Genomic DNA, 25128 nt, shown 5'->3' with positions numbered 1-25128 from the left:
AAGGTAAAGGTACCTGGCTAACCCCAACGGGTATATCAAGGGAACAGTCCGGAGAACAAAGTATCCTAATGGGGCTGTGGAACAGGTGGACAAGAGATGACAGGCTAGACAGCTGGCGGAAGTAATGGGGGGGGAAAAAGGTAGTAAAGACATCCATGATAGCTGGTGGCAAACCAGCCGCAACATTGGAAGGTCTGTATATTGATAAAATAGGTAAATGACCTCAGCGGCATGGTAATGCTGGGGCGGGGGGTAGGGGTCCCCAAAAAACTTCCCAGTATGTCAGCTGTGTCCATCCTGAGTGTGCCTCGCCACAGCCATCGCCGGTGAAGGGATCCACCATGCTCATTCAAGGCACTGAGGTCCCTTAAATGAGCTCCCCGACCGTGGGACGCCAAGGGCGCCGCCGGATGGCGGCGTCTGACGTCACCGCGGTCTGTTTCCCCGCACTGCACAGGCGCGAGACCACGCTATTGCGCATGTGTATCCAAGACGAGCCGATGGGCGGGGAGCCCACGGCACGAGCAGAACCAAGGGGGATGGGCCAACCATCCACACCAGGGGAAACACAAGTCCGCCACTGGAGGATACAAGACAGCCAGGGATCACACCATCCATTAAAGGGTGCTAAATACAAACAAGGAAGAAGAGTTAATAACAATTGTTAAACATAGGTAATAAACAAGTGGGCATGTGTAGTGCCCACCATGGGGATCACTATATTGGTTGACATAGAGTAACTTCACAAGGTTAGCGGCTAAAGAACAATGCACAGAGCCATGTGGTAAAGGCATGACACCAGTATGGGCAGAGGAGGAAGGGGCATAAAGTGTTTGGCGAGTGTAGGGAACAATTATCAGAGGTGCCAGGGAAATAAGGGGAAAGGGGGGGGGGTGGTGCACATAAGTGACCGCTGATGGGTAAATGTGGATAATGAAATCGTGAATGATGTGAGGACCCCATAGCGGGGAGAACAGTGGAGGAAGTGTAAATTGTGAAAATATATAAGTGAAATAATAATCAATAAATTAAGAAGTGATTAGATGGTGGCTAGCCGTCCCACATTGGAGACAGGGTAGCTAAAATGGGGGTGTACTAAACACAATGCCACTAGGTAGTTAGGGTAAATAAGTATCATTTGCAATAAATAGTAAAGAATCATATTAGGTACAGTTAGAAGGGCAGAGAAATTAGAATAATAAAATGGTAATGATTCAGCATCGCTTAACCCATACAGTTCATTTTAGGCTGGAAATAATTCCAGTCCATTTATGCAAAACACCCTTGGTAAAGGTAATTACAACTGTGCTGAATGAGCCCTACGTCGCCGGTGTTATTCAACATCTATCTTCGCCCTCTTTTTGAGATTATTAGCAGTCAAAAACTGCTCTACCACTCATATGCAGACGACACGCAACTATATTTCCGTATTTGCGATAAAAAGGATCATCACCTCAATCTAGAGACATGCCTCTCTTTGATAGAGGACTGGATGACAAAGAGTTATCTTAAACTCAACGGAGAGAAAACAGAACTTCTCCTGTTTCACGCCAAGCGTATGAATCAGCCTGCAACAACTTGGACCCCCCCCCCGCCCATTCTGGGCAAAATCATCACCACTAGCGCCAAAGTCAAAAGTCTCGGGGTCATCTTTGACTCTCACATGATATTGGACGCACAAATAGGGTCAGTAGTCAGCAGATCTCACCATCTGCTGTGCCTACTACGCAGACTTACTCCTTTTATTCCCAAGGAAGACATAGCGGTCGTGGTGGGAGCTATTGTAAACTCAAGATTGGACTATGCAAATGCCCTTTACCTCGGACTCCCCAAGTACCAAATCGCTCGTCTCCAAGTCGTTCAAAATACGGCCGCTAGACTTGTGACTGGGAAAAAACCTTGGGAATCAATCTCACCTTCACTGAGATCCCTTCACTGGTTACCAGTAAAAGACAGAATCACTTTTAAAGCACTCTGTCTAACGCATAGATGTATCTATGGGAATGCTCCCCATTATCTATGCGAAAAAATAAAAGCCTATAACCCCAATCGCGTTCTGCGATCCACCAATCAAAATCTCCTCCAGATACCCAAAGCCAGATACAAGTCCAAAGGAGAAAGGAGATTTGCGGTCCAAGGGCCTAGACTATGGAACGCTTTACCAACCAGCATTCGATTGGAGGAGAATCACTTAGCATTCAGGAGTAAGATCAAGACTCATCTCTTTTGATACCAAAGGAGACAGGAACAACAAGCGCCCAGAGGCTATTAAGTTTGCATGTGCTGCGCTATATAAGTTTTCATTCATTCATACATCCTGCATGTGATCAGGGAGGGGAAAGATATGTATTATTTAATTATTGTGTCAATTAATATAGTCATGTGATTATGACTAGGCAGCTATTAACAAAATAAGTAAGATAATAAAGATACACTCTGCCAGAATACCGAGAGCATCTTAATGTCCTAAAAGCCCATAGGACAAATACATATTACATCATAAAGTGATCAATGACATGAAGTAAAGTTGAGATAACAACAAATTATAAAATAGAAGCACTCCGAAGGGGGGGGGGGGAGGAAAAGGGGGGGGGGGGTTATCCACCAGGTATATATGCAAATTTTTGGAGTATGGCTTCATTTAAAGAACGTAATAAAAATTAGCAGCGTACCATCATCCAAATTACTTAAGTAGAACAAGGGGAGAGTGGGGACAGGGGAGTTGATCAGGGACACAAAAACTGATGTGGAGGTGATCAGGGACACAATAACTGGTGTGGAGGTGATCGGGGACACAATAACTGGTGTGGAGGTGATCGGGGACACAATAACTGGTGTGGAGGTGATCAGGGACACAATAACTGGTGTGGAGGTGATCAGGGACACAATAACTGGTGTGGAGGTGATCAGGGACACAATAACTGGTGTGGCGGTGATCAGGGACACAATAACTGGTGTGGAGGTGATCAGGGACACAATAACTGGTGTGGAGGTGATCAGGGACACAATAACTGGTGTGGAGGTGATCAGGGACACAATAACTGATGTGGAGGTGATCAGGGACACAATAACTGATGTGGAGGTGATCAGGAAAACAATAATTGGTGATATATTAAGTAATATAGCAGCTAATATTATAAGATCAATTAAGTAGGTGTAAAGTGGAAGCAGTAGATCTGCAGAGAATATTATTGGGGCCCCTAGCACTTTATATATGAATGTCTCCACATATTTTAGTGTATTTGTGATAATTGATGGGCGGCACACACAATAGGACAGCGCTGTGACACATAATGCTCTTCTAGGTGATAAAGGGAAGACTTACCTTTGTTACAGCAGCAGTCCGGTAGAAGTTATTTCTGGAGGTATTTGAGTTGTTACACATAGCGCAGGTTTTTTTCTATTTATATTGGGGACATAATTGCCCAAATCTGGGGATCAGAAGCCATTTCCACCCTTTACTCTCGGCTGGGGTTCTTTGTATCCATATAACAGATGTTCTACATGACTAAATCTCACATCAATTTTACTGCAAAATCAAAGGGGCCAAAATGTCTCCTCCCCCCTCCCCCGAGCAGTAATATATTTCTATCCCCATTGGTGGGAGTGGAGATGACCCATCTATAAGGATATACAGTATATATACACACACAGCACAAGGCCGTGTTCACACTATGAGATGTTTCTGCAGTTCCTCTGAACTCCACAAGATGGCAGACAGGAAGTCTCTATGGAAGACAGGAAGTGATGTCAGGTACAGACAGGAAGTTCCGGGTGAGAGGTGAGTCGGGAGGAAGTAGTGAAGAGACGTTACTGGAAGTGGCAGCAGAGGAGGTAATAAGATCTTATTTTCTATTTACACCCAGTAACCCCGTCATGTCCGTCCTCTTCCTCCATAGTCACTGTGACGTCTTTTATCTCCAGCAGATGATGATACACACATATATAGTGTGGAGACCTAGATTAACCCCTTCAGGATTGGAACACTTCCCCACTTGTGGGGCCGGAACATTCTCCTCATTTTGGAGATGTGTCACCTTTCCCACCAATCACCTTCTCACCTCATCAGTCTATACTAACAGTTATATGACGTTTATTAGAGATGGGGGAGGAGGGGGTATGTAGGGAGGATTGGAATGTGTACGTCTTTAATTTATAAGATTCAAATAGGAAGAAAGAGGGAAAAATATAATTTGTAGTGAATGTCCATAATTAGGGGTGCAACGGATCAAAAAAAGTCATGGGTCGGATCATTTTTCAGATCGGCAAAAAAAAAAATTCTCCCCCACTGTAATTTCCACATTCCCCCCACTGTAATATCCACATCTCCCCCACTGCATCACTAGGGTTGGTGTCACCTGGTGCAGAAAAAAATGGTGTCACCCCCCCCCCTCCCACCAACTATAGTCCCCCCTCAGTAAAGAACCCCCTCGGTGCAGACACCCCCCCTCTTAGTACAGGCACCCCCCAGGTAGTATAGGCAGACACCCCCCAGGTAGTACAGGCAGACCCCCCACCCGACCAGGTAGTACAGACAGACCCCCCCCAGTAGTATGACTCCCAGCGGTGTGTCCCACGAGTGCTGGCTCCTCCTCCTCTGTGGGTGTAAACAGAGAGGAGGGCCGCCGCCGGGTGTACCTAGCTCCGGAGCCGCGGCCATAATATTGGGAAAGGCCGCGGCTTCGGCCTACCTCCGGAGCCGCGGCAATCCGTGGATCACAGTGTGTGCCGATCCGTTCAGATGACGGATCAACTGTGATCCGTTGCACCACTATCCATAACGATCCCAGTCTCAGATATTTATCCTAAAATGTGATTAGTAAAGTCTCCGGAGTAGACGGAGATCACAGGAATATGATGTGTCCTGGCAAAGCCTAAAGACAATGTTCATCTATTATTTAGGAGAAGTGTGACGCACCCGGGAGAAATGACTCTGTGTACAGATATCTCACAGAGCGCCCATCACAGCTCCTCCTCTCAATGTCCTCTCAACCAGAGTCAGAGAATGCTATGACATCACACTGACCTCATAGCCCCTCCTCTCAATGTCCCTCCAATCCAAGTCAGAGAATCTTATGACATCACACTGGCCTCACAGCTCCTCCTCTCAATGTCCCTCCAACCAGAATCAGAGAATCCTATGACATCACACTGGCCTCACAGCTCCTCCTCCCAATGTCCCTCCAATCCAAGTCAGAGAATCTTATGACATCACACTGGCCTCACATCTCCTACTCTCAATGTCCCTCCAATCCAAGTCAGAGAATCCTATGACATCACACTGACCTCACTGCTCCTCCTCTCAATGTCCCTCCAACCAGAGTCAGATAATCCTATGACATCACACTGACCTCACAGCTCCTCCTCCCAATGTCCCTCTCACAAGCAAAAGCAAGATTGTTGGTCCCAGAATTCCTTGCAATAAGCTTTTAACCTACAGAGTGGGGGCCTGTCTGGGTAAATTATATCCCAAGTGGAGTTTTGATAAAAAAGGAGACCTGATTGGTGAGGTGAGGAGGATTCTGGGAATGTCATTTGATTTTACTATATGTGTGCAAATCTAGAGTTTTCCTTATGTGAAGTCTGGAGATCCTATGATAATCACATTGTCTCCACCTCCTTCCCTGATAGAATAGAGAAATAAGGAGATTCTAGAAGTCACCAGAGAGATCATCAAACTGCTGACAAGAGACATGAGCGGTGCCGGGAAGGACGTCATGATGGAGAATCAGCCGCCCCTCACATCACCGGGTAAGAGGAGACTTTATTGTAAAGGAGAGAGCAGTACGGAGGCTCCACCTAGATCCCCCATCATCTGATAAACACATAGAAACAATGTATTCAGTCAGTGTGTGTGTTTCCTACAGATGGATCCAGTAATGGGAACCCACCAGAGAGATGTCCCTGTCCTCTGTATTCCCGGGATTCCACACAGGAAGGTCACACCATCCCTCACCATCATCAGGTAGATGAGTGACAATTATTGGTAGTTCTGATTTATACACAGCATGTTTGTTACAATGAATGTTTTATTATATATTCAGAGTGGAAACCTTGGGGATTATAATATTGATGTAAAAGAAGAGTATAAAGAGGAGGATGAGAAATATGGAGTGATAGAGGAGTTTTCAGAAGGACACAAGGATATGATGGAGCCACCTAATACCAGGAACCCACCAGAGAGATGTCCCCGTCCTCTGTATTCCCGGGATTCCACACAGGAAGGTCACACCATCCCCCACCATCATCAGGTAGATGAGGAATAATCACTGATAGTATCATTAGGATCTGTACATTATCTGCATTGTTACCATTGATGTAATTTTTATTCTATATTCAGAGTGGAAACCTGAGAGATCCTAAAGTTGAGGTTAAAGAAGAGATAAAAGAGGAGGATGATGAGGATGGGGTGATGAAGGAAGAACACAAAGATCTGTACCAGGACACCATGGTGGAGTCATCCAGCTACAGAAACCTACCAGAGAGATGTCCCCGTCCTCTGCATTCCCGGTATTCCACACAGGAAGGTCACACCATCCCCCACCATCATCAGGTAGATGAGTGACAATTATTGGTAGTTCTGATTTATACACAGCATGTTTGTTACAATGAATGTTTTATTATATATTCAGAGTGGAAACCTTGGGGATGATAATATTGTTGTAAAAGAAGAGTATAAAGAGGAGGATGAGGAGTATGGAGTGATGGAGGAGTTATCAAAAGGACACAAGGATATGATGGAGCCACCTAATACCAGGAACCCACCAGAGAGATGTCCCCGTCCTCTGTATTCCCGGGATTCCACACAGGAAGGTCACACCATCCCTCCTTATTTAAAGGTTGGTGGGACGGAGCATCTAGACATGGACTTGTGGGGGGATGTGTGGATTTTATAGGTGTGATGTCACAATAGTAAAGCTTATATCTGACAGATGATATTCTCTCTCATTCTCTTGGTTTAGAGTGGAGATCCAATCGATATAGAATTTGAGGTGAAATCAGAAGAAGAAGAGACGTATGTGAGGAATGATCAGCAGTCTATGGAGGAGGATGGAATAACGGGGACATTTATAGAGGAGGACACTCCTACAGAGATCAGCACAGGTGGGTCATTAACACTAAATACATTCCTCCACCCATACTGCTCACTGATTGGTCCAGAGTAGGCCAAGGACTAGGTGATAATCTTCCTTCTCTGTGATGCAGACACAATTTATTTGTACTCAGAGCCTCTTGTGAAACTAGGGGAAGGAAACAGAAGAAAGCTGAAAGGTGACCTGGGGTGTGCCGTGGTCAGTATGCCTAAAAGGGGGTAAAAACAAAAGACATTAGGATGAGTATATAAAGGAGGTTTATTGAAACAATACAAATTAATTGGCCAAATGAACAAATGCTTGAGGCTTCTCAATGAGTGGCTCTGGGATGTACCTGGAGTAACATAATGACCTCCACCTGCCTAACCTTTTAATAATGTGAACCTGAACACCCTGGCGCGATGCCACAGAAGCGGCCCCAACCCTAAATGAATGACCTGAGCAGGACATGGGATTCAACCCCAGATTCCCTAAGAGGGTGCAACAATACTTTATGAAAAGTGCAGAGGTCAGAGGGGCCCCGTTAACCGTCAAAAGAGGACTAGCCCTGGGTTCCCCTGATAACTGGGCCATGAGTAAAACTGAAACCGGGCACCAACCAGCCTCTATCTTGAAATACCTGATATCGGTACCAGCCCCAGTTTGCTGCGTTTTACATGCCTATAGGTGTAACACGAAATGGTCAGGGTACCTGATCGACTGACTAATCAGTGTACAGGAATTATCTCCTGTACAAGCAAACTCCCCCGGTCTAAGGAAACCATAAAAGGCTAAATAGCCGCCTTCGGCACCAGGCTAGGTAGCTGCCCAAAAGGAGACCTAGACAAAATATCTAACATGGCCCGGAAGATGTGTCCTGCGATAGGCAGCCTGTTAGTAGGACTCGGGGGGTTGCTCTTCTGAATACCCCTGAGGATAGCTTTAACAGAATGAGCTGCAAACAATGACTGCCTACCGGCATTAAGTAGAGAAATAAAATGTTGGCTACCTGCCAAATACACCTTGATGGTATTGTGGGACAATTTCAGTTGAAAATGACAGTAAGCCACAAAAGACAAAAGGTAGTGATTATCAAAACAATCCGACCTAGGGTACCGAGTTAGGAAAGACTGAAATGTTCTCCAGGCCGTACTGTAAGCCCTCCTTGTGTTGATAGACAGTCACCTGTCAATCAACCCTAATGCCCCTGCCTAGTGCCTGTTTAATCCATCCTCAACAGCGAGACATGCAGGGACGGGGTGGCAGAGAAGTCTGTGTCTGGAACCTGCTGGAAAAAGGACAAGAAATCAAAACGAGACAGAGCGTCTGCTGCCGAATTCTGCACCCCACTAATAAACCTGCAGTGGATGTGGAACCTAAACTGTAGGGATAGCCAAATGAGCCTGCGTATGAAAGCCATGATGTGTAGCGAATAGGGATGAGCTTCGTGTTTGAGTCAAACTCATGTTCGACTCGAACATAGGCTGTTCACTCATTCGCCGAATTTTGAACATAATGGTCCGTTCGTCCCAAATTCGAGTGACATGTCACGGCTCATAATTCAGTGCATGGCTGGCTGATGATTGGCCAAGCATGCACTATGACCCGCATGCTTTGGCCAATCATAGCGCCGTCAGCACAGAGAGCCATAATTGGCCAAAGGAAAGGTGCCTTTAGCCAATCATGGCTCAGGGGAGTAGGAACACGCCCCACACTATATAAGGACGCCTGCGTGTTGGCCTTGTGTAGTGTGTTGCAGCATGTGAGAGAGAGAGAGAGAGAGAGTCAGAGTGTCATTTAATTTCAGTTAGAGCAGGCAGGCGATTCAGGTAGCTGCAGTCAGTGTATTTAATATATATATATGCATCCTAGGAGTTGTGTGTATATATATGTATATATACACTGTATTCAGTTTAGCTAGATCTCACTTCAGAGTGTTCCTGTTATTCTCGCTGCAGTATATTAAGTCAGTGTAGTTACTGGGCTCAGTGTGCAGCTAAAGCTGACTGTAGACAATTCCTTTTGTACCTATTCCAATACATCAAATAAAATATGTCTGGAAGGACAACAAGGAGCTGCAGACACTCACAGGCCAATAAAAGAGGGCAAGCAGGCTCTAGAGGCAGTGCTGGTCGTGGACATGGTGCATCCTCATCAGCACGTGGCCGTGGAACATGCACGTCCTTTTTTTCAGGAGCTGGCCATGTTGAGCCGCAACATGCCGAAGACTTGGTAGAGTGGATGACCAAGCCGTCCTCATCCTCCTCATTCTCTCTCACCCAGGCTCAGGGTACTTTGTCTGCCAAAGCAGCTGCCAAAGCGGCCTCTTCCCTCGGCTCAATGGTATCAGTCACTCCTTCCCTAGCCCCACCATGTCCTCCTGAGGAGTCCCCCGAACTGTTTGACCACAGTGTTGGGTACATGCTGCAGGAGGATGCCCAGCGTTTTGAAGGCTCTGATGATGGTACCCAGCTAGAGGAAGGCAGTAACATAAGCCCAGAGAAAGGGGGTGTCCAAGATGGACAGCAATCTGGCAGTCATGTTCCCCCAGCTGCAGCATACTGACAGGTTTTCTCCAGCGATGAGGAGGGAGGGGATGATGAGGTCACTGACTCCACGTGGATGCCTGAGAGGAGGAGGAGGCGCAGGCACATCAACGAGGCAGGATGCCCTCCAGGGGCCAGCTTAAGGGCAGCACACCGACTGCATCACAACACAGAGCTACACATGTGCAGGGCGCTGCTGTCTCTCAGCGTTATTTCAAAAGTTCTTTGGTGTGGGCCTTTTTTGAGACAAGTGCATCAGATCGCACCACTGCTATTTGCAACATATGTCTCAAGCGTATCTTGCATGGCCAAAACATCACCCGCTTGGGCACCACATGCTTGACCAGACATATGTCGACCTGCAATGCAGTTCGTTGGCAAGCGTACATAAAAGATCCACACCAAAGAACAAAGCGGACCTCTCCTTGCTCCTCATCAGCTGGGATCTCAAACCTCACTATACCTTCAGTCCTCTCAGAAACCTGCACTGATAGGACTGAAGGTGTAGAATTAGGTGTGTCACTGCCTGGTACAATCACCGATGGCATATTGTACCAGGCAAATTTCCCTGCCCCAGCTGCTGCACCAGCGAAAGAAGTTCGCTCCCAGCCATCCACATGACCAGCGGTTGAATGCTAGCTTAGCTAAATTGATAGCACTTCAATTGCTGCCTTTTTCAGTTGGTAGATTCTGCCCCCTTCCGTAAGTTTGTGGAATGTGCGGTAACTCAGTGGCAGGTTCCCAAACGCCACTTTTTCTCATGGAAGGCGATTCCGGCTCTCTACCGCCATGTGGAAGGCAATGTCCATGCCTTGCTGGACAGGGCGGTCAGTGGTAATATGCATACCACTGCATACCATGCCTGCTGGACTCATGGTCCAGCAGGCATGGACAGGGACGTTACCTCTCTTTCACGGCGCATTGGGTGACTCTGCTGGCAGCTGGGAAGGACGCAGGACAAGGTACAGTAGTGTTGGAGGTTGTTCCGCCACCGCGCCTCCAAAATGTTACTACTGGTGGTGACACACCTCTCTCCTCCACCCCTCCTCTTCTTCTTTCTCTGTGGCCTCTTCCTGTGCTGATGTGTCCTCGGAACCAGCGGTGCTCCGTAGGCATTCAAGGGGCTATGCAGGTACACAGGCAAAGAGATGCAATGCGGTGCTTGAGCTGGTGTGCTTAGGGGGACAGGAGCCACACTGGGCCAGAGGTTCTGTCAGCTCTGCAGGGGCATGCTCAGAGGTGGTTGACACCACGCCAGCTTAAGCCAGGAATGGTGGTTTGCGACAATGGCACCAACCTCCTCTCCGCCCTGCGACAGGGACAACTGACCCATGTGTCCTGTTTTGCTCATGTCCTTAACTTGGTGGTGCAGCGGTTCTTGGGTAGGTACTTGGGCTTAAAGGATGTCCTGAAGCAGGCCAGGAAACTCTGTGTGCATTTCCGATGGTCATACTGTATAATGCCAATTCTCGTCTGGCAGACCTCCAAAGGTAATACAACCTACCCAAGAACCGCCTAATCTGTGACATGCCCACCAGGTGGAACTCTACGTTGGCCATGCTGCAGCGGGTGCACACGCAGCAGAGGGCCATCAATGAGTATCTGTGCCAATATGGCAGCAGAACTGGGTCAGTGGAGCTTGTTTTTTTTCCCCACGCCAGTGGGCCATAATCAGGGATGCATGCACTGTCCTGTCACCATTTGAGAAGGCCACGAAGATGGTGAGCAGTGAGACTGTCCCTCTTATTCACATGTTGGAGCACACGCTGTGTGGAATAATGGACAGGGCCCTTGAGGCAGAACAGAGGGAGGAAGAGGAGGACTTCCTTACTTCTCAAGGCCCCCTTTATCCAGACAGTGTTCCTGCTTGCTCCAACGACTTGGTCGATCGACTGACCTTCATAAAAATTAAACAGGCTTGGATCACCACCAGCTACAAAGCACCTGATGTTGATGTAACTGAATAATTTGTTTTGAAATGTCAGATCCCTTCAAGACTGCCTATGCTGATGCTGAGTGATTATCCTGTTATGCTGAGTGACTATCCTTTTCCTCCTCAATGATCATGCTGATAGGTTGTAATGTTCTGTTCCCACATGAAGGCAAATTAAGGTATAACTGATTGTAACTGTGTGACTTTGTATCCAAGCAGTGGGGCATACAGGACCGGCAGATGTTCAGGTTAGATGGATCCAGACATGAGGATGAAATCAACGTGGGTTTATTCAATCCATATAAGACAATAAACGGTGATACAATACTGTTCTGTAGTAGTGGTATCAATGCTGACTTGTTGGTATATGTTCTGAGGCTAGCTGCAGTGGCTGAGGCTAGCTGCAGTGGCTGCTGAGCTGCTGCTGACTTCTGCTGGTCAAAAAAATGATGCCTTCTCGAGCCCAAAAATGTGGAGTGTCTAGTCACACAGCCAGGAAAAACTGACATGGCTACCCCCAGTGCAGGGCCGTTTGAAGGAATTTGGGGCCCCCAAACCCCAATCAACTCCTCTTCGCTTAGAAACGCCCATTCCCCGCAGGATTCCCCGCTTGGAGCCGGTAAACAAGGGCTCATATAACGATAATCACAATCGCTGGCGGCCACGGCCGTGGCAGAGCTTCACCTGCGGCTGCGCCCCCCCTCCTATACGAAATGGTATTGCCCAGGGCACCCGTCCGCCCCTGCCTTGTACCGGAGGCCTTGTGTGACCTCCGCCGAACCCCCGACACTCACTCACTGAACCCCTGGGGTTCGATCAAACCCGGGTTAAGAACCACTGCCCTAGAGAATACAATGGCGGTCGTTGCAACCTTTTATATCGCACGGTATTTGCGCAGCAATCTTTCTAACGCATTTTTTTGGGGGGGGAAAATGCTTTAAAAAAAACAAAACCGTAAAGTTAGCCCAATGATAAGTGGTAAGGGGGCGCTATAATAATATTGTGAAAACTGAAAAAGCACAATAAAATATGAAAATAAATATAAAGAAACAACAAATGATCCACCCCTGTGAAACAAATGTGTAGCAATGAGTAAATCTTGATGATTGATCAAAAAAAAGTCAGATTATCACAAACTGATACAGTCAATGATCAAATAAAGTCCCAATAATTGTAGAAACAAAAAAACAGGTGTTTAAATTCCAAAAAAAACAGCCACCACCAACAGGCTTCTTGTTGCAGTAGACTTGTTATCCAGAAAGTGCAATCTTATTCCTTCACCAAAACACTGTAGATACAACACCCAAAAGTGCACAGAATGGGATTGTGCTTACCAGACTCTATGGATCTTTTTAACTAAAAAAAGATCACATAAGCTTAGACAGGATCGTGCCTGCACAACTTGCCATACACAGGAAATGAATGTAGTACCTCTTGTCCTCCATTTCAGAGATGGGATATGAAACACAAAACCAAAGCTTCCATAGTGCAAGCCGTTTATTTTAAAAGGATAAAAAGATAACAAAAGGCCAAATGGGCGCTTACATTAACCACTTGCTTACTGGGCACATATACCCCCCTCCTGCCCAGGTGAAATTTCAGCTTTCGGCACTGCGTCGCTTTAACTAACAATTGCTCGGTCGTGCGACGTGGCTCCCAAACAAAATTGACGTCCTTTTTTCCCCACAAGTAGAGCTTTCTTTTGGTGGCATTTGATCGCCTGTGCGGTTTTTATTTTTTGCGCTATAAACAAAAAAGAGCGACAATTTTGAAAAAAATACAATATTTTTTACTTGTTGCTATAATAAATATCCCAATTTAAAAAAAAAAAAAACATTTTTTTTCTCAGTCTAGGCCGATACGTATTCTACATATTTTTGGTAAAAAAAAAAAAAATCGTAATAAGCGACTGGTTTGCGCAAAAGTTATAGCTCCTACAAAATAGGGGACAGAATTATTATTTTTTATTATTATTTTTTTTACTAGAAATGGCGGCAATCTGCGATTTTTTATTGGGACTGCGACGTTATGGCGGACACATCGGACACTTTTGACACATTTTTGGCGCCATTCACATTTATACTGCGATCAGTGCTATAAATATGCACTAATTACAGTATAAATGTGACTGGCATTGAAGGGGTTAACACTAGGGGGAGAGGAAGGGGTTAAATGTATTCCCTGCATTGTGTTCTAACTGTAGGTGGAGGGGGGGTGACTGGGGGGGGGGTGACCGATTTATGTCCCTATGTACAAGGGACACAGATCGGTCTCCTCTCCAGAGACAGGACGCTGTCTCTGTGTAAAACGGCAATGAGAGATGATCTCATATGTTTACATATGAGATCATCTCTCATTGGCCGCACAGATCGCATCGCAAACGGGCACTCTGATTGGCCGTTCGCGGCGAACTGTAATTGGCTGTGTCCAAGGGACACGGCCAACACAGAGTTTCCCCGCTGCACGCTTTGGAGCGCGCGCGGGGAACGCCCTAAGGGGCGGACGTCAATTGACGTCCAGTTGGATTTTCAGGTCCGCGCTGTAGCCGTCATTCGGCTATAGCGCGGGTCTGAAGAAGTTAAAAGGTGCCCATCCCGGCACTGGGGCTGCAGACTCGTAAGGATAGCATAGGCCAGTGTTTCTCAACTCCAGTCCTCAAGGCGCCCCAACAGGTCATGTTTTCAGGCTTTCCATTATTTTGCACATGGGATTTAATCAGTTTCACTGCCTTAGTAATTACCACAGCCATTTCATCTGAGGGAAATCCTGAAAACCTGACCTGTTGGTGCGCCTTGAGGACTGGAGTTGAGAAACACTGGCATAGGCTCCTCCACCTCCGTGGCGGCGTGCGTTCCACCTGCTTTAGGTTTTTTTAATTCCACACACACAATTGCACTCAGTATGAGCGGCCAAAATAGGATCCATTACGTGGTCGGACCACGCCCCAATCTTTTTGGCATATGAGATACAAGACCTAAGACAGAATAGATCCAATCAGTGGAGATTAAATGAGAGCCTGCTGCAAGATAAAGAGGTCTTAGAAGATGTAAATAAATAGCTGAAGTTTTACTTTAGCACAAATGATACCCCGGAATGTGATCCCGGAATTGTCTGGGAAGCACATAAGGTGGTTATCAGAGGGGTGTTAAAACATGGATCTAGGATTAAGAGGAAACGCACGGAAAAACTAAAAAGGTTACTGAAAGAATTAACTATTCTAGAGGATAGACATAAACAAACAAGGTCAATAACAGTAGAGAAAGAGATGGTTAGGAAAAGAACCGAAATTACAGACCTCCTGTATTACAAAGCAAAAGCAGCAATACAAAGGTGTAAAAAGTTTGCATATGAATCAGGAGATAAATGCGGGAAAAGATTAGCCAGACTGCTATGGGAACAGAAAATGAGTAATTATATTCCATATATTAATCCACCAAAGAAACCGAAGGTTACAAAACCAAATGGCATAGCGAAAGAGTTTCAAGAGTATTACTGTTCTCTTTATAATATACAGACTAAGCCTCCGACCCAAGAACAGATTGACCAGTATTTAACGGAATCAGCAAGACCGAGACTATCAGAATCTGATAAAGAGAAGTTAGATGACCCTATAACCGAGGAGGAACTTTAATTGGCAGTAAGCTCAATGAAAATGGGGAAAGCCCCGGGACCCGATGGCTACACGGGCCAATACTATAAAGTTTTGTTCCCCTCGCTATCGAGATACATGGCTAAATTATTTAATGCATTAGGGACATCGGCTAGTTTAACTAAAGAAACCTTATTAGCCTATATATCGGTGAAACCAAAAGAAGGGAAAGATCTGGCCCTTTGTGGAAGCTATCGACCGATCTCCCTGTTAAATTCGGATGTGAAGATTTTCGCTAAGGTATTAGCGAATAGGATACAACAGCATATTCCAGATCTGATACACTTAGATCAGGTGGGATTTGTCCCTACGAGGGAAGCACGTGACAACACTATTAAAGCTGTTAATCTGGTGCAGATAGTGAACACAACACAGACGCGATGTGTATTTTTGAACACAGACGCAGAGAAGGCATTTGACAGGGTGAATTGAAGGTTTATGCGGGCAGAGTTACAGCATGGAGGCTTTGGAAATAAAATAATAAATTGGATATTTTCTATGTATTCAGGTCTAACGGCTCATGTACAGGCTAATGGAATACTGTCAGAGCCTCTTCAGATCTCGAATGGGACAAGACAGGGGTGCCCCCTGTCCCCACTCCTTTTCACCCTGTCACTGGAGCCCTTCCTGTGTACTTTACGTTTAAATCGGAATATCTCAGGAATACAAATAGGGAAGAACCACTGTAAAATCACAGCCTATGCAGATGACATGTTGTTTACTCTCACTAAACCGCTGATCTCAATCCCGAACTTGATGAGGGAATTTGAGAAATACGGATCCCTATCAAATCTACGTATCAATTTTAATAAGTCAGAAGCGATGGGAGTTAATGTCCCACATACACTGATAACACATTTAAAACAAAAATTTAAGTTCAAATGGACAGACAGAGCACTGACATATCTGGGTACACAATTACCAGGGAAGGTGGACAAGATCTTCGATTTAAACTTCCCACCATTATTGCAAAAGGTGAAGATGTTATTGGACAAGTGGAACCAGGGGTTTCATACCTGGTTAGGCCGATGCAATATAATTAAGATGAACATACTCCCGGAAATTCTTTATTTATTACAAACTTTACCAATATATATCCCAGTGAAATATTTTAAACAATGTCAGAGAGTGATTTTTGAGTTTATTTGGGCACACAAAGAACCCTGGATACAAAGGAAACAACTAATGCTTACTAAGAAACAGGGAGGACAAGGGGTTCCAGATGTACAGAAATATTATTATGCCGTACATTTGAATAGGTTAATAGACTGGAACAGACATTCAGACACCAAGTTATGGGTACAAATTGAACAGTCCCAATCTAAGATACCATTAGAAAGTGCACCATGGTGGCTTGCATCACTACCTAAAGAAATGAATAAGAACCCGATACTGGGAAATACAGTGAAGATTTCTGCAACAGCACTTTCTATGATTGGTATTGACCCTAGGATCTCTCCATTGTACCCGGTGATATGCAACCCCCTATTCCCATTGGGATGTGAAGATGGTGCTTTCCGGCACTTAAGGGATAGAGATTGTACACAGGTAGTTAATTATATCCGAATGGGAAGATGGGTGACAATAGCTGACTTGATGGAACAAGAAAATGGATTCAGTCTAAAATTCTGGAAGGCACCGCAGATGGTCCATTTCCTGAATACTTTACCGAATCTGGGGGGTTTCGAAAGACCACTAATGAGATTCGAGAAAATGTGTATTGAAAGAGGCACACTATCACACACTCTTTCAATAAGTTACGAACTACTAGCACAGTCGGGGAGTTACCCTCTGAAGTGCATTCAAGAATGGGAACAGGAAATAAAAAAAACATTTAGTAGTGAACAGCGACAACGCATATACAAACGAGCACACGAAACATCAATTTGTGCAAGGATACAAGAGACAAATTATAAGATCTTTGCGAGATGGTACAGGACATCTGAAAGGCTAAACCAATTTTTTTCCGAAGTATTGGATAAATGCTGGAGGTGCCAGGGAAGTAAAGGGACGATGCTGCATATATTCTGGGATTGTCCCTTGTTAAGGAGTTTCTGGCGAGAGGTTAAAAGGGTCCTTCAGATCTGTTCAGAATATGAGATACCTGATGACCCAGAATTCTATCTTTTACATATGAACCAAATATCAGAGAAAGCATATAGGGAAACAAGCATATGTCACCTCCTAGATGCAGCAAAGGCTTGTATAACGAAGATGTGGAAGTCACCATTCGCACCAACCATGGAGACGTGGATATGTAAAGTAAAGGAAATTAGCAAACTGGAAGAATTAGTATGGATTGCACAACATCATCAGGAAAGGTATTTTAGAACGTGGACTTCCTGAAAGTCCTTTTTGGACTCCAGGGTAGAGGTTTAAAGAGGTTAAGGGGGAAAGTTCTTATAAGAAGCCTAGAGATCTGAAGGGGGTGCGAATAGGTATATACGAAGAATAACAGAGAGAGGGGTGAGGGAATCTCTGTTTTTTTTTTCTCTTTTTCTTTCTCTTTTTTGCAAGGTTTTGACTATTCATGATGTCCCCAGGACAATAGGGGGGAATAAGATAGAGGCTTAAAAGGGACGCATGTTTGATCTTGACTATAAGGTAATAGGAGATGTACAATATTACGTCAATTGTATGCTGAGTGGTATTATTTATTATTATTATGTATTGTTATTTTGTTTTATAATAAAAAAGAAGTTATAAATAAAAAAAAAAAAAGTCAAGGACGTCATATGACGGCCGGCGGGCGGGAAGTGGTTAAAACGCATTTTTTTTAACACAAAGTTGTCCATTTATACAATATTTCTAACACATAGCATGTACATACCAAAAATGACACCCCAAAATAGATTCTCCTCCTCCTCCTGAGTACGGCGATACCACATGTGTGAGACTTCCACAGTACGGCCGGGTATGGCAGAGCATGGCCGAGTACGGCAGGGTATGGCAGAGCATGGCCAAATACAGCCGGGTATGACAGAGTGCGGCCGGGTATGGCAGAGTACGGCCGGGTATGGCAGAGTGCGGCCGGATATGGCAGAGTACAGCCATGTATGGCAGAGTACGGCCGTGTGGGGCAGAGTACGGCCGTGTGGGGCAGAGTACGGCCGTGTTTGGCAGAGTACGGCCGTGTTTGGCAGAGTACGGCCGTGTATGGCAGAGTATGGCCGAGCATGGAGGGATGGATGTGACTTCAATTGTCACTGAGCAGCGCTGTGGGCACTACAGATCCAGCCCACAGTGCTGCTGCCACCGATCTCTCCCACCCTCCCCTCTCACTGTGTATGACGCCGGTTTGTTTACAAGTGATCACTCCGTCATCTTATGGAGCGATCACTTGGTAAACGGCCGCTATCAGGGGCCATTTTCCGTTATTGACGTCCTCTCAGGGGGTGGGTGCGATTCTAGGAAGACGTCAATGTACGCCCTCCCAGAATTAACGAACCGACATGTAGCCGTCATTCGGCTATGGGCCAGTCTTTAAGTGAGTAACACTAAATATATTCCTCCACCCATAATACTGCTCAGTGATTGGTCCAGAGTAGGGCGGGGACTGGGTGATAATCTTCCTTCTCTTTGCTGCAGACACAATTTATGTCTCTAGACTGGATTTATGGAGATTCTGGGGATCAGCAAAAGGTTGATTTTCACCATAGATGTTGCTCTTCCTAGGCACCTGGGGCATGTGCTTTGGGTCTTCTGCCCCATACCCGGGTCTAGCATGATCTCTGACAGAACGATTCTCCCAGGATTACTTGTTCTGTTGTCTACTGTCTGTGCCGGGTGGAGGGATATGTCTGTATAGTCTCAGACCCAAGTCACTGAGTGCAGTCTCAGGAGATGGGAGGCAGCGGTGTGGGATCTCTGCAACGTGTCTCATGTAAACATTTCATCTTCCACTGATTACTGAATACTAATATTATGAGTTCTGCCCCTTACACTGTATAATTTATATTGTACATTACATACTCCTGACCCCTGCACTATATACTCTATGTTGTACATTACATACTCCTGACCCCTGCACTATATACTCTATGTTGTACATTACATACTCCTGACCCCTGCACTATATACTCTATATTGTAAATTACATCATTCTTATACTATATAGTCCTATCTGTTGTATCTTATACAATATGTTGTATATTACATAGTCCTGACTTCTGCTCTCTCCCCTCTACCCACTGCTATATACACACATAATATGTATTCTCTTTTCTTACACCCATTTCCTACCAGCTGGACATTTTATATCTGATGATTTTATTGGAGCACAGACTTTTACATGGTGATAATAATGTGATAAGATCCTCAAACTTTGGAACCTTAAACAGAAAGTGATAATGAGGGAGGAGTCAATAACCCAATGATGGAGGTCTTCAGGATCAGTCCAGTCTTCATCTTGGTTGTTCTCCCCCATCCTCACTCTCTGACCTCTGGTGGGGCTCAGCCCCACTGTTATTCATGACTAAATCATGGACTAAATAAGGAAGTGCGGGACTTCTTGTGTTGGGAATATGGTAATGAGTGATAGAGGGGGAGGGGACCCTCAACCTATCATCCCCTCATCACTGTCGCTCCTATAAAAGACAGTTCTCGTTGTTTCCTCACTTTTATTCATGGACTAAGGTCCATGAATAAAGAAATGAACTGGTAGGAGATCAGAGGACCCATTTACTAGTTACTTTGAGGGGGGAATTGTAAGATCCTCCAAGACAAAGCTGCCTGATGTGGGCGGAGTCCTGGTTTAAGGGAACCAATCTGCTCATGTCTAGCAATAATCTTTGTATTTCTATTTTAGTAGATGGACGGGAGATGAGGAAAACCTCAGAGGATTGTCTCACTCTGTCTCCAGACTGTAAAGTAGAAGATGAGGACATCACACAGTATAGTCCAGGAGAAAACCCGACTACCTCAAATGTCCATCCGGCACCACACAGTGTAGATGGACCATCGTATTCCTCTTATCCTGAGGAACCTCAGACTGTGCGGGACGGTGCCAGACCATCGTATTCCTCTTATCCTGATGAACCTCAGACTGTTCGGGACGGTGCCGGACCATCGTATTCCTCTTATCCTGAGGAGCCTCAGACTGTGCGGGACGGTGCCGGACCATCATATTCCTCTTATGCTGAGGAACCTCAGACTGTGCGGGACGGTGCTGGACCATCGTATTCCTCTTATCCTGAGGAACCTCAGACTGTGCGGGACGGTGACGGACCATCGTATTCCTCTTATCCTGAGGAACCTCAGACTGTGCGGGACAGTGCCGTCCTTCCAACAGAGAAGAGGTTTTCCTGTACTGCGTGCGGGAACTGTTTCCGTTTTAAATCTGAACTCAACGTGCATAAAAGATCTCACACAGGGGAGAAGCCGTATTCCTGTCCTGAGTGCGGGAAATGTTTTTCAGATAAGTTCAATCTTTACAGACATCAGAGATCTCACACGGGGGAGAAGCCGTATTCCTGTACTGAGTGTGGGAAATGTTTTTCAGAGAAGTCCGATCTTTCCAGACATCAGAGATCTCACACGGGGGAGAAGTCGTATTCCTGTCCTGAGTGCAGGAAATGTTTTTCAGAGAAGTCCACTCTTTACACACATCAGAGATCTCACACGGGTGAGAAGCCGTATTCCTGTCCTGAGTGCGGAAAATGTTTTTCAAAGAAGTCCTATCTTTCCAAACATCAGAGATCTCACACGGGGGAGAAGCCATATTCCTGTCCTGAGTGTGGTAAATGTTTTTCATATAAGTCCGATCTTTCCAGACATCAGAGATCTCACACGGGGGAGAAGCTGTATTCCTGTCCTGAGTGTGGGAAATGTTTTTCAGATAGGTCCGGTCTTTCCAAACATAAGAGATCTCACACGGGGGAGAAGTCATATTTCTGTCCTGAGTGTGGGAAATGTTTTTTAGAGAAGTCTAATCTTTTCAGACATCAGAGATCTCACACGGGGGAGAAGCCATATTCCTGTCCTGAGTGCGGGAAATGTTTTTCAGTGAAGTCCAGTCTTTCCGAACATCAGAGTACTCACACGGGGGAGAAGCCGTATTCCTGTCCTGAGTGTGGGAAAAGTTTTTCAGTGAAGTCCAAACTTTCCAAACATCAGAGATCTCACACAGTGGAGAAGAACTATTTCTGTTCTGAGTGCGAGAAATGTTTTTCATATAAGTCCAGTCTTTACAGACATCAGAGATCTCACACGGGGGAAGAGCCATATTCCTGTCCTGAGTGAGGGAATTGTTCCTCACTGAAGTCCTGTCTTCCTGTACATCAGGGATCCCACAAAACCCTTGAGGTGTATTAGTGCCTTGAGTGTGGGAAATGTCTTCTATATGAATGTTGCTGGACATCACAGGTCTCATGTGGGGAAGAAGCACACCCTGATATACACCTCAGATATACTCCATGGCTGATCTTCATCATGTAAGAAACACTTCATAAGGAGATCAGAGATCACCAAAGACATGGATGAATTTTTTTACCTTGTTGGCCATTGATAGCAGTAGGAAAATAAAAATGGAGTCATTACCTCTCATTGGCTGAGTACATTTTGGGGTGGAAGATTTCACAAACACTTAGAGTTCGGTATAAAATAGACCCATGATGCGCACACCATGTCTCGTATCCCTTCGTCCTCTATCCCCCCTTTCTGCTGGGTCTTGTGTCTCTCCATCCTCTACCCTCCCCCTTTCTGCTGGGTCTCGTGTCCCTCCATCCTCTATCCCCCCTTTCTGCTGGGTCTCGTGTCTCTCCATCCTCTATGCCCCCTTTCTGCTGGGTCTCGTGTCCCTCCATCCTCTACCCTCCCCCTTTTCTGCTGGGTCTCGTGTCTCTCCATCCTCTATCCCCCATAGCAGAGGCTGAACTCGCCGAGGAACTCGATGTGTTTGGCACGTCGAGTTCCTCGGCCGTGTGTACGGGGCCTAACACTTCATAGTCACTCCATCCCCTCTTTCTGCTGTCTCTTGTCTCTACATCCTCTATTGCCAAACAGCGAACAATTTGGGGTGCTTTTTTTCCTTCAGAAATGACATTTTGTGCAGGGACTGTTCTAAGAACAGGAAACAAGCGCTGCTTTACAGGCATACTATACACCCCCCCCCTTAGGTACGAAATTTTAAGGAATATTTAACTTTTATTGTTTCACTTTAAGCATTATTAAAATCACTGCTCCCCTGCTGGGTCTCGTTTCCCTCCATCCTCTATCCCCCCTTTCTGCTGGGTCTCATGTCCATCCATCCTCTATCCCCCCCTTTCTGCTGGGTCTCATGTCCCTCCATCCTCTATCCCCCTTTCTGCTGGGCCTTGTGTCTCTTCATCCTCTACCCTCCCCCTTTCTGCTGGGTCTTGTGTCCCTCCATCCTCTATCCCCCCTTTCTGCTGGGTCTCATGTCCCTCCATCCTCTATCCCCCCCTTTCTGCTGGGTCTCGTGTCTCTCCATCCTCTATCCCCCCTTTCTGCTGGGTCTCGTGTCTCTCCATCTTCTATCCCCCTTTCTGCTGGGTCTCGTGTCCCTTCATCCTCTATCCAATTTTTCTGCTGGGTCTCATGTCCCTCCATCCTCTACCCTCCCCCTTTCTGCTGGGTCTCGAGTCTCTCCATCCTATATCCCCCCCTGTCTGCTGGGCCTCGTGTCTCTCCATCCTCTACCCTCCCCCTTTCTGCTGAGTCTCATGTCACTCCATCCTCTATCCCCCCCTTTCTGCTGTGTCTCGTATCCCTTCGTCCTCTATCCCCCCTTTCTGCTGGGTCTTGTGTCTCTCCATCCTCTACCCTCCCCCTTTCTGCTGGGTCTCGTGTCCCTCCATCCTCTATCCCCCCTTTCTGCTGGGTCTCGTGTCTCTTCATCCTCTATGCCCCCTTTCTGCTGGGTCTTGTGTCCCTCCATCCTCTACCCTCCCCCTTTTCTGCTGGGTCTCGTGTCTCTCCATCCTCTATCCCCCATAGCAGAGGCAACAACTCAGCAGCAGAACCCAGAACCACAAGCTAGGAACAAGGCAGATAGGCAGATAGGATTCTGTTGATAGTTTTGATTACTTTACTCGACCTCAGTATCAGGATATACATACATTTTTTTCTTATCATCCTTAACAAATCCCAAATGTTCCTATACCAAAGGTTTTCAATAGCAAAGATGGAACAAACCGCAAGTGGCTAACTTACTGTGAAAAAAAAACAAGCTCTATACTGTTCAGTTTGTTTGGCATTTTCACCTTTGGTAAGTGATGGCCCTTTCATAAAGGGAGGCATGAAAGACTGGAAAAACATTCACCAAAGGATAGTGGAACATGAAAAAAGTAAGACACACAGAGATACTTTCTAAAAATACAAAAGTCAGATGTGAAAAGCCTGTTGACTGGCAACCAAATGTCATTACGTGCTGAGCAAGTGAAAAAGAAACGCCAGGCGATGGAGCGTATAGTGGACGTTGTTAAAGTCATAGGCAAATGTGGCCTTAGCTAAAGGGGAGATAAAGAAGAGGCAGGTTATAGCTTAGAAAACATTGCTGTTAATTATGGTAATGTCCTGGAGTTGATTCTACTCTAGACAGCCCGGAGCTAGGACCAAGGGGACTCGGTGTAGGGCACACATGACGCAGTTAACAGGGCACAAATTAACCATTGGCTCTCAGGGGGCGGAGAGAGGAGTTGATAAAAGGGTAAGTCCCCGCCCCCAGGGTAAGCAGAGCGTGCAGGAAAGTTCCCACCCACCCTCCCCTGTTTGTAGTTGTTCCTTTCGGTGGTTAGGATTGTATGTCAGTGTTGCGTGTTGTTTGTGTTTGCTTGTTTCTCCGTAGGTTTGCAAAGGATTGTCGTGGCAGCGTGGTTTGGTCTCTGCGGGTGAAGGAGGAGCTGGGTTAAAATAAAGGTTTGAAGACCTGTCGGTGACAGGGGATATGATGATGCCCAGAGAACGGAGGTTACCTGGGGAATGAGTATGGAGCACTGCGGTCGGGAGGGTCTCTGAGCCAGCATCGGCCTGAGGCCTGTCAGAAGGGCACGAGGGACCGCAGTGCAATTAGAGAAGTTATATTGATATGTATATATGTTTATATATACATTTAGTGTTTTACAGTTATAGGCTTTCGCCTGCGGAGACCAACGGCAGTTAGTTAGTATGACAGGTGTTTACGTTAAAATGTTAAATTATTATTACCTTTAATAAAGAAGGCTGCTACGGCCTATTATTTACCCAACAAAATGGTGTGGTCTCCATGTTAATGGGGGAAGAAGGTTGGGGTTGGTTATGGGTTTAAAATTAAGTTGGGTTAGTAGTACATCTGTTATACTTGAGTCATGAGTAGATATGACATTTGCCTCCAACAGCATGTTATCACTTGCATTGAAAACAGCAAAAAGCAGCATGAAACTGGTGCAAAAGGCAGAGGAGCTCTAGTTACTCTGCTGTCAAAAAGAGACAATAAATAATATTGTGGATGTCATTAGCCAACTGATAAAGGTTAATATAGCAGATGAAGTGAGACAAGCTGGCATGTTTTCAGTTCAAATTGACACTATCCAAGATATCACCTCCAAAGACCAGTGTTCAATCATACTTGGATATGTGACAGATGTCATTCACGAAAGACTGATTGCTATGGTGGACTGTGAGTCATCTACTGGCCGGAGTTTTGTAGAGCTTCTGAAAAAAGTGCTACTGAACCTTAATATTGACATTGGCACATGTGTGGGCAACTCAACAGATGGTGCAGCTAATATGCAGGGTCAGTTTAGGGGGTTTTCTACACTCCTCTCTGAGCATTCCCCCAATCAGGTTCATATTTGGTGTTATGCACATCTTTTGAATCTTGTATTGGCAGAGACAACAGGCAGTGTTGTGGAAAGTGCTTCTCTGTTTTCAATGCTCAACGATGTAGCAGTTTTTTTAAGAGAGTCACACATGCGCATGCAGAAGTGG

At 45.8% G+C, this 25128-nt stretch overlaps 1 protein-coding gene across 1 annotated transcript in view; it reads left to right on the top strand.

Moving 5' to 3' along the window:
• Positions 1-24071, top strand: part of LOC120935229 (oocyte zinc finger protein XlCOF7.1-like) — a 55679-nt gene extending 31608 nt beyond the window's left edge. Inside the window, exons 2-3 of the mRNA XM_040347395.1 lie at positions 20641-21428; positions 24008-24071. Of these exons, the coding sequence (XP_040203329.1) occupies positions 20641-21428; positions 24008-24071 (852 nt within the window). The remainder of the gene's footprint in view (positions 1-20640; positions 21429-24007) is intronic.
• The last annotated feature ends 1057 nt before the right edge of the window (positions 24072-25128 follow it).

Source organism: Rana temporaria, chromosome 4, assembly GCF_905171775.1.
Source record: "Rana temporaria chromosome 4, aRanTem1.1, whole genome shotgun sequence".
NCBI lineage: Eukaryota > Metazoa > Chordata > Amphibia > Anura > Ranidae > Rana > Rana temporaria.
Note: the sequence above shows the minus strand (reverse complement) of the source record. Positions and strands in the feature narration are given on the sequence as shown.